General features: G+C 39.6%; 1 protein-coding gene across 1 annotated transcript; it reads right to left on the reverse strand.

Moving 5' to 3' along the window:
- Positions 1-4,652: 4,652 nt before the first annotated feature.
- LOC103003727 (importin-7-like) lies at positions 4,653-8,268 on the reverse strand. The gene is given in 2 exon segments (XM_057551920.1): positions 4,653-7,440; positions 7,442-8,268. Coding segments are annotated over 2 exon segments (3,186 nt in total). The 5' UTR covers positions 8,183-8,268; the 3' UTR covers positions 4,653-4,995.
- Positions 8,269-10,341: the final 2,073 nt, after the last annotated feature.

Genomic DNA, 10,341 nt, shown 5'->3' on the forward strand with positions numbered 1-10,341 from the left:
TGAAAATGCAAATAATTTAGGAGGCTGAAGGGAAAAACATGGATGGATGGGGCTAGGATTGTCCAAGAAGAGGGAAGAGAATGAAAAGGGTAGAAAATAGAAGCATGCAAATTCAAAATTTAAGCTGAGAATGAAAAACTCAGGAAAAGGATAAGCCAGCAAAGTAAGAGGAGGTAGGATCCCAGAAGCAAAAAACAAACAAACAAACAAAACGGGAGTTGTGAAAAGAATGGAGCCATCTGTAGTGTCAAATGTTGCAGTGAGCTCAAGTAACAGGAGACTAGAAGAGTGCTCCCGGATGCTGGGGACCATGATTTCATGGTGGACTTTGAGAGAGCGTTTTGAGAAGACTGATCGGCTGAGAAGGATGGGAAGTGGAGCCAGCGAGCGTAAACAACACTGATGGAAATATTTGGTAATGGGCGGGAAGAAGCAGAGTGAATAGTTTGAGATGGAGAGAAGACTGAGGGAAGAGATGCACTGGATTTTTTGGTTTTTGAAACTAAAACTCCATTTCTGATATAAATATGAGAATTTAAAAAGCTCCTGGAGTATTTAGAAGGTTTCAGGGCTTTAGCTTTAAAATAACAAAATAGAAATAAACAAACGGACAAAGTTAATTTAGTCACTTGAAATAATTTACATTAAGCTTAAACACAAAATTTACGTATTTTTAAACTCTAATCAACTTAATTTAGGATACACTGACACATATCTCATAAATATCAATTAAAATGACAATGTTGGGCTTCCCTGGTGGTGCAGTGGTTAAGAGTCTGCCTGCTGGTGCTGGGGACACAGGTTCAATCCCTGCCCTGGGAAGATCCCACATGCCACGGACCGGCTAAGCCCGTGCACCACAGCTACTGAGCCTGTGCTCTAGAGCCCACGAGCCACAACTACTGAAGCCCGTGCGCCTAGAGCCTATGCTCTGCAAAAAGAGAAGCCACGACAATGAGAAGCCCGCGCACCTCAAGGAAGAGTAGCCCCTGCTCGCCGCAACTAGAGAAAGCCCATGCACAGCAATGGAGACCCGACACTGCCAAGGATAAAAACAAACAAATAAATAAATTAATAATAAAAAAAAAATGACCATGTTCGCATTTTCATTTCTGTGAATACCTTTATGTTCTGTATGCTGTTGATGACACATGCCAAATATGTGCCAAATATATGCCAAATATAATGTTGTTAGTTGAACATTAAATAAGTTAGAATGCATTATATCTTTAAAATATGCTGGCATATTTCATAGAAATATAAGAAATATTTTCACTATAACAATTTTGAATAAAACCTTAAAAATAATAGCATTAAGGAAAAAACAAAAGATGACTTCTGTCAATTAAGATCAACAATAATCATGTTAAGTGCTATGGACTAATGAATAGGAGCAAGTAAAAAAGACAATAATTGTTAAGTTACAAGCTATCTTAAATGGGTCTGCATTTCTATTGGTTCAGCCTATAGTGAATAAAATGATGATCAGATGCTTTAAACTTGATATGGGTTGGATTTAAACAATTTAAGAAAACCGAAGAATGTGTCATGATCCTCTTCATCCTAAACTTCTAAATTTTGGTGTTTCTTATGACAGCATCCTAGGTTCCCTTCTCTTTTCTGACTAATCTCTCCCTAAGTGATTTCATTCATTCCCAGGGTCTGAAGTACCATTTACATGCTGCTGACTTCCAAAACTTCTCTCTCTAGCAAACGCCACTTCTCTAAGCTCATGTATCTATTTTCTCCTTCTTCCCTTCTCCTTCTCCTACTTCTCCTCTTTTTTCTAACAGCTTAATTGAGGAATAACTTGACATACAGTAAACTGCACATATTTAAAATGAAGCATTTGGTAAGTTTTGACATACATATTTGCCCAAGAAATGATTACCACAAACAAAATGGTGAACGTAGTGACCATCCCAAAAGTTTCCTCAAGCCTTTTCTAATTCCTCCAATTTCCCCCACCCCCTAACTGGTCCCCAGGCAACCGAAAATCTGCTTTCTGTCACTAGGCATTGGTTTACATATTATAGAATTTTATATAAATGGAATGATTTAATATAATGTACGGAATCTTCCTATAGCATTTAAAGGGTTTCAGGGCTATAGTTTTAATATGACAACATAAAGATAGACAAGGTTAATTTAAACAGCCATTTGCAAAAAGTTTTTTCATCTTTTTTTTGTCTGGCCTTTTTCACTCATCCTAATTATTCTGTGATTCATCCATGTTGTCGTGTTTATCAATAGTTCATTCCTTTTTCTTGCTGAATAGTTGTATCATATGAATATATCACAATGCATTTATCCATTCACTCACTGATGAGCATTTGAGTTCTTTCTAGTTTTTGGCTATGACAAATAAGGCTGCTATGAACATTTGCATAAGCCTTTGTATGGACATGTGTTTTAATTTATCTTGGGTAAATACCTAGGAATGGAATTGCTGAATCATATGGTAGGCATATGTTTAAATTTCTAGGAAGCTGCCAACCTGTTTTCTAATGTGGTTGTACTGTTGTTATTCCCACCACCAGTGTATGAGAGCTCTAGTTATTCCTCATCCTCGTCAACCCTTGGTATGCTCAGTATTTTAATTTTAATAACTGTGTACTATTATATCCCTAGCAATACATGATATTGAGTGTCTTTTCAGTGCTTATTTGCTATATGTATATCATTTTTGGTGAAGTATCTGTTCAAATCTTTTGCCCATTTTTTAGTTGGGTTGTTTGTTTTATTATTGAGTTTTGAGAATAAATATATTCTTTTTCTAGGATATATTTATATCTAAATATACATTTTTTTCTAGATACAATTTCTTTAGCAAGATATATGATTTGCAAATATTTTCTCCCAGTCTATGGCTTGTCTTCATTCTCTCCTCAGGGCCTTTCAAAGAGCAGACATCTTTTTTTCTTTTTCTTTTTTTTAACATCTTTATTGGAGTATAATTGCTTTACAATGGTGTGTTAGTTTCTGCTTTATAACAAAGTGAATCAGTTATACATATACACATATCCCCGTATCTCCTCCCTCTTTTTTTTTTTTTTTTTTTTTTAATGAGGATCTTGAATCAGATGCGTATGTTTGATTGATTGATTGATTGATTGATTTTGGCTGTGTTGGGTCTTCGTTTCTGTGCGAGGGCTTTCTCCAGTTGTGGCAAGCGGGGGCCACTCTTCATCGCGATGCGCGGGCCTCTCTCGTTGCGGAGCACAGGCTCCAGACGCGCAGGCTCAGCAGTTGTGGCTCACGGGCCCAGCCGCTCTGCGGCATGTGGGATCTTCCCAGGCCAGGGCTCGAACCCGTGTCCCCTGCATTAGCAGGCAGATTCTCAACCACTGCGCCACCAGGGAAGCCCTCTCCTCCCTCTTGCATCTCCCTCCCACCCTCCCCATCCCAGCCCTCTAGGTGGTCACAAAGCACAGAGCTGATCTCCCTGTGCTATGCGGCTGCTTCCCACTAGCTATCTATTTTACATTTGGTAGTGTATATATGTCCATGCCACTCTCTCACTTCATCTCAGCTTACACTTCCCCCTCCCCGTGTCCTCAAGTCCATTCTCTATGTCTGCACCTTTATTCCTGTCCTGCCCCTAGGTTCTTCAGAACCTTTTTTTTTTTTTCCTAGATTCCATACATATGTGTTAGCGTATTGTATTTATTTTTCTCTTTCTGACTTAACTTCACTCTGTATGACAGACTCTAGGTCTATCCACCTCACTACAAATAACTCCATTTCGTTTCTTTTTATGGCTGAGTAATATTCCATTGTATATATGTGCCACATCTTCTTTATCCATTCATCTGTCGATGGACACTTAGGTTGCTTCCATGTCCTGGCTATTGTAAATAGAGCTGCAATGAACATCGTGGTACATGACTCTTTTTGAATTATGGTTTTCTCAGAGTATATGCCCAGTAGTGGGATTGCTGGGTTGTATGGTAGTTCTTTTTTTTTTTTTTCAGAATTAAGTTCTTTTAATAGATTGCATATATAGATGTTTAGCCATACTCTTTTATCAACTCTTTAAGAGTAGAATTTTATATCCAATTTACATGCTTCAAATACCATCTTTCCTATTTGTTACAGTAAGGTCTTCTATCCAAATATCCACTTGTACACTGAGAGCTTTAAGAAAAAACAGGACACAGAGGGAGTTGCCATTTTTAGCAGCAATGAAATATCAACCCCTTTTAACATACCGAATTCAAGTCACTATCAGAGGTGAGTGCACCACAAAGTCACCAGGTACAAAATTGCTAGTTCATTTTTAAATTAATAACTTGAAATTACCCCTGCCCCCCACCCCATTACATCCCATCTTTTTATAAACAGCAAACATTTTGCTATTTTATACATAGGCTAACAGGCTTGTTTCAATATAAAAGTGCTAATTCATTTACAGATTTCTTTTAATCAGTTATGTAGTACTACAATAAATGTCCAATAATCTACATAGGAACAATCTTTGATGATGAAAATGACGAAGATTGAGTAAGGCTATCGATTACCTTATCTTATTTACACATAAAGAATAGATACCCAATGGTGAGGAAGAGACAGAAATCGGACAAATACTCATAGGTGTAAAAATTACATCTACCTCTGAGCTTATACTGTAAATGAGACATTAAATAGTCCTGTAGCCCATGCCTATTTTTTCCTTGGAAAAAGAAAAGCTGCCTTCATGACATCCCCTCTTGTTGCAGATTTCCACAGTGTCACTTGAACTTTCAGTCAGAATCTTACTTTCTTCAAAAAATAAAGAAAATACTCCCTGCCCCCCAAGTTACCTCCCTCCCCCGCCAAAATCCTTCTGGATTCATTTTCAGTGCCAAGTTGCATGATCAGGTCCCACCTCCTGGGTTTTTTTTGGTCCATCTATCGATCAGTTAGTTTAGAGTGGATAACATGAACCAGTTCTGGAACCGCTACTAGGAGGAACACAAGCTCTTCACTACAATCACACTGCAGGAAAGTGGTAACTCAATTCATCCCTGGTGCCGGGCCTCCAAAATTGAAAGAACTTGGCACAACTGGAGCACTGAATTTGTATCCTCCATGCTTCTCAATCATTTTGGATTCATGGGCTGCTCTTCTTTGATCAGCTAGAGTTGCTATATCCTGTAACTGTTTTCTTTGTTCTTCATTAAGACCATGAGTCAGAGCCTGATACCACATGGGATTACGATTTTGTATAGTTTGAAATATAGCTTTAAATATCTGATACCCATCAACAGGGTTATCTTCATCATCAACGATCGTGGAATAGCCTTCCAGGGCAGTTTCTTGAGCATCATCTTCTTCCCAGTCTTCATCATCTCCATCTTCACCCGCTTGCTTAGCCAGGATCTCCAAATATTCTTGTCCATCTTCATCAATATCATCTTCATCACTCCCCAGTTCCTCCAATTCATCATCATCTTCAGCTTCATCATCATCATCATCACTGTCATTCTCGTGTTCTGCATGGCAGGCAAATGCTCTTTTTACTCCATTAAATAAAAGAATAAAAGCTGGCAAAATCTGTCCAGAAACCTGGTTTAAAACTTGTGGTATTTGTTCCATATCAATAAGAGCACATAGGCCCAGAACACACATCTTTCTGTCGTGAAGCCCCAAGAAACAATCAACATAATTAAGCCACTGTGTAATAAAATGATTTGTAACTGGTTCAATATTATTAGGGAAGCGAAGATTTTCTAAGGTGTTGAGAAGTAGGTGTGGATTATAATACAAAGCTGCAATGGCAACTTGCAGGCAGATTGTTCGAAGTTCACTTGTCTTCACCTCTCTTGTCAGTCTCTCTAAAGCTGCTTCCACAAATAAGGGAATACACTGGTCAATGCCACGCCCTTTGCACTGCAGAATGATGACCTCTAACAATTTTGCTGCATGACATTCTGCATCTTCTGCAACTCCTGTAAGAACCTTTTTGCACATACTGTATATCATTTCAAGGTACTTGGTATCAGACAGAAGTGTGTCTGTATCAACTGTTACATAATTATGAAGCAGAGGCATCGTATCTGTAAAGTAATTAAAGCCATCTTGCTGAAAAACCTCAAATACCAGAGGTAGTAGCTGCCACATCTGTGGAGACACTTGTTGACATGTCAAACTATGTGCTAAAGAGAAGATCTCCTCGTAGAATTCTAAGACATGCTGTTGTAAAACAGTTCCAATGACCTGTAAGCAGATTCCTTCAAGCTGCTGGGTTATTTCTTTATGATCTTCAACTACACTAAGAAGTGTGTCGATGGTATTCAGGATTCCCATAGCAGTAGCTGCTTCGTCATCACCTCCTTCTTCAACTGGCCCAGTCTGGATTACTTGATTAAATGTCATTGCCACATGTTGTGTCATTTCTACTGCAGTAGGAGTAACTTCTTCACTATACTCACAGATCATTTTCTGAATTACATTGGTAATATCATCATTTTCTGTTTCTCTTATAATATGAAGAAGAGCCTGCATGACAGGTCTGATGAATGGTGTGATGTATTCTTTAGCTTTCTCTTGATTGCTGATCAGCACTTGAAGTGCAGTGGCAGCTTCCACTTTAACAGGCATTTCCCTATCATCAATCAGACATCTTCGTGTCAGCTCTAGGACTGTTTGCAGGTTCTGGTCACTTTTGAACTTCACTTCACAAAAATAGTGAAGGACCCAGCAAGCCCTCGCTCTCATGTAGCCTAGTTCACTGCTGAAGAGAGGGAATACATGATTCTGCAACATACATTCCATCTGATCTTTGTAGATCTTTTTCTTCAGAAGTATTTCAGCTAAAGAGCCAATCATATGCAGGGCTCCATCTTTTCTTCGAGGATCAGCATTTGGTTCTGTAAGAATCTGGTAGCAAAATCCCATAGTCTTTTTTAGTACCTCTTTCCTCTTATTACAAGCTGTAAACAAAAGTGCCTGGGCAGCAGTGGTAGGAGAGATGAAATCCTCAAACACATCAAACTTCACGCGTATATATTCATAGGGGTCTTCTTGCCAAAGTTCCTCATCAGCCTCTGTATATCACATCAGTGGAAAAATAACATCTTGGATAATGCCTTGTATATGAGGCTTCAGATTCTTCCAGGTGAGAGCATGAGAAACTCCTTGATTAATATAATTTAATGTCTGTTGTAAAACTCGAGCCATATATTGCTTCTCCTTGTACTGATATAACACCTTCAATAAAGCTTGTTGGACATCAACAGCAAATGCCTTCAGAAATACTTCAGCAAATTCATTATACTCCTTGGAAACATTGCCAGAGCTTCCATATCTTTCAAAAAGCCTTGCTAAGATACGTAAAGCCCACTTCTTACATTTCCACCATGGTAACTCAGGTCTATCATCTTCTTCAACTCGAAGTGTTTCATTAGGTACATCCCTGTTCACAACAGTCATTAAAATTTCTATCCATTCTGTCAGGTTTCTGTTGGTTTATCAGCTCCAGTGGTAGTGTATACTGAACCAGAGCATAGAAGATCTTGAAAATTTGTTTCTGGATGAGGACAGATTGATCAGACTGATCAGAAAGAAGGTGGATAAAACGGTCCTTTAAAACTGGCAGGAAATGTTGCACTGCTGCTACCAATGGACTCCGTTCCTCTGGTTTCTTCTACCAGAACTACAACTGGCACTCTGACAGAGGTTGGAGCAACAGCTGGAACATTCCTTAGCAGGAAGATAGGTAGTCATAATTTTTCACAAGCTGATAGAGGCAAAGAAGAATTCCTAGCCAACATGCACTGTTATCAGACTGAAGGTAAAAGCCAATTTTGTCCACAATGGCAGTCCAGCAACTTGGATAATCATGTTTGATGATATGATGAATGCATGTAGTAAGCTGTACCCTGATGAGCTCAGGAGAGTGGATAATGGCTTCTACAATATTTTCTCGAATACAATGTTGATCTTCTTCTGGAATAGTGTAAGGGAATATATCCCCTGGTGCCGTTTCCCCATCAGGCCAATACTGTGTTATCATATTTTTCAAATAGATAACACCTGCCTGTCTCACAGGTAAATCCAGTTGTTCCCACATAGTAATCTGAAGCAGTGTTGAAACAAAATTCAGAGACTTGTGTGCTTCATTGAGCTGGCGCTCTGCGGCCTCACGCAGGGCTGGGTCCATGGTGCCCCGCAGGGCCTCGATAATGGTGTTGGGGTCCATTGCAGGGCGGACGCAGTCAAACCCAGGGCTCAGGTGCTACTGGGCCAGGAATAGCGCCGCTCACTTCGCACATGGACCCGCCGCGCTCTGCAGCGGCAACCGTTGCGAAATGAAAGAGAAGCACCAAGGCCCGAGATAGAACCTCGTCTCCTCGGCGTGGAGGCGGGAGATGCTCCGGCCACTTCCTGTCGGCGCAACCGTGGAGCCCTTGGGGAGATGTAGTCCACTTGGGCAGTCCGCAGCCCATGTGGCCCTGAGCTGTCGCTCCTACAGACAAGACCTGCTGGAATCCTATTAAGTGTCACCCAGAAATGTTCATCAGGAGAGTAGGTGTCCTTCGACCACCCAAGTAAATCAATGGCCCTCTGGTCTTGGAGAACAAAATTAGTAAATTCTCTTGTAAGGGCTACATAGGTGGAGCCAAAGTAAATGGTGAGATTATGGGGAGGAGACATTTTTCTTATCCAAGTCCACAGCATGAAGGAAAACAATTGGTATTTCTGCTCCAAGTGCATATATCTGGTCCTTCTGATAATATGAGGAGGAGACAGCACCCCTGGGGTGACGTTTTTCCCTTTAAATCCTTTTATATGCTGAATGATCTCCCTGTTGGTTTTCAGGGGGAAATCTTTTTTTTTTTTTATTTTTATACAGCAGGTTCTTATTAGTCATCAATTTTATACACATCAGTGTATACATGTCAATCCCAATCGCCCAATTCATCACAACAACCCCCCCCAACCCCCCCGTGGCTTTCCCCCCTTGGTGTCCATACGTTTGTTCTCGACATCTGTGTCTCAGTTTCTGCCCTGCAAACTGGTTCATCTGTACCATTTTTCTAGGTTCCACATATATGTGTTAATATATGATATTTGTTTTTCTCTTTCTGACTTACTTCACTCTGTATGACAGTCTCTAGATCCATCCACGTCTCAACAAATGACCCAATTTCGTTCCTTTTTATGGCTAATATTCCATTGTATATATGTACCACAACTTCTTTAGCATTTCATCTGTCGATGGGCATTTAGGTTGCTTCCATGACCTGGCAATTGTAAATAGTGCTGCCATGAACATTGGGGTGCATGTGTCTTTTTGAATTGTGGTTTTCTCTGGGTATATGCCCAGTAGCGGGATTGCTGGATCATATGGTAATTCTATTTTTAGTATTTTAAGGAACCTCCATACTGTTCTCCGTAGTGGCTGTATCAGTTTACATTCCCACCAGCTGTGAAAGAGGGTTCCCTTTTCTCCACACCCTCTCCAGCATTTGCTGTTTGTAGATTTTCTGATGATGCCCATTCTAACTGGTGTGAGGTGATACCTCATTGTAGTTTTGATTTGCATTTCTCTAATAATTAGTGATGTTGAGCATCTTTTCATGTGCTTCTTGGCCATCTGTATGTCTTCTTTGGAGAAATATCTATTTAGGTCTGCTGCCAATTTTTGGATTGGGTTGTTTGTTTTTTTTAATATTGAGCTGCATGAGCTGTTTATATATTTTGGAGATTAATCCTTTGTCCATTGATTCGTTTGTAAATATTTTCTCCCATTCTGAAGGTTGTCTTTTCGTCTTGTTTATGGTTTCCTTTGCTGTGCAAAAGCTTTGAAGTTTCATTAGGTCCCATTTGTTTATTTTTGTTTTTATTTCCATTACTCTAAGAGGTGGATCAAAAAAGATCTTGCTGTGATTTATGTCAAAGAGTGTTCTTCCTATGTTTTCATCTAAGAGTTTTATAGTGTCCAGTCTTACATTTAGGTCTTGAATCCATTTTGAGTTTATTTTTGTGTATGGTGTTAGGGAGTGTTCTAATTTCATTCTTTTACATGTAGCTGTCCAGTTTTTCCAGCACCACTTATTGAAGAGACTGTCTTTTCTCCATTGTATATCTTTGCCTCCTTTGTCATAGATTAGTTGACCATAGGTGTGTGGGTTTACCTCTGGGCTTTCTATCTTGTTGCATTGATCTATGTTTCTGTTTTTGTGCCAGTACCATATTGTCTTGATTACTGTAGCTTTGTAGTATAGTCTGGAGTCGGAGAGTCTGATTACTCCATCTCTGTTTCTTTCCCTCAAGACTGCTTTGGCTATTCAGGGTCTTTTGTATCTCCATACAAATTTTAAGATTTTTTGTTCTAGTTCCATAAAAAACGCCATT

The sequence above is a fragment of the Balaenoptera acutorostrata genome, chromosome 8 (assembly GCF_949987535.1).
Source record: "Balaenoptera acutorostrata chromosome 8, mBalAcu1.1, whole genome shotgun sequence".
In the NCBI taxonomy this organism is placed as follows: domain Eukaryota; kingdom Metazoa; phylum Chordata; class Mammalia; order Artiodactyla; family Balaenopteridae; genus Balaenoptera; species Balaenoptera acutorostrata.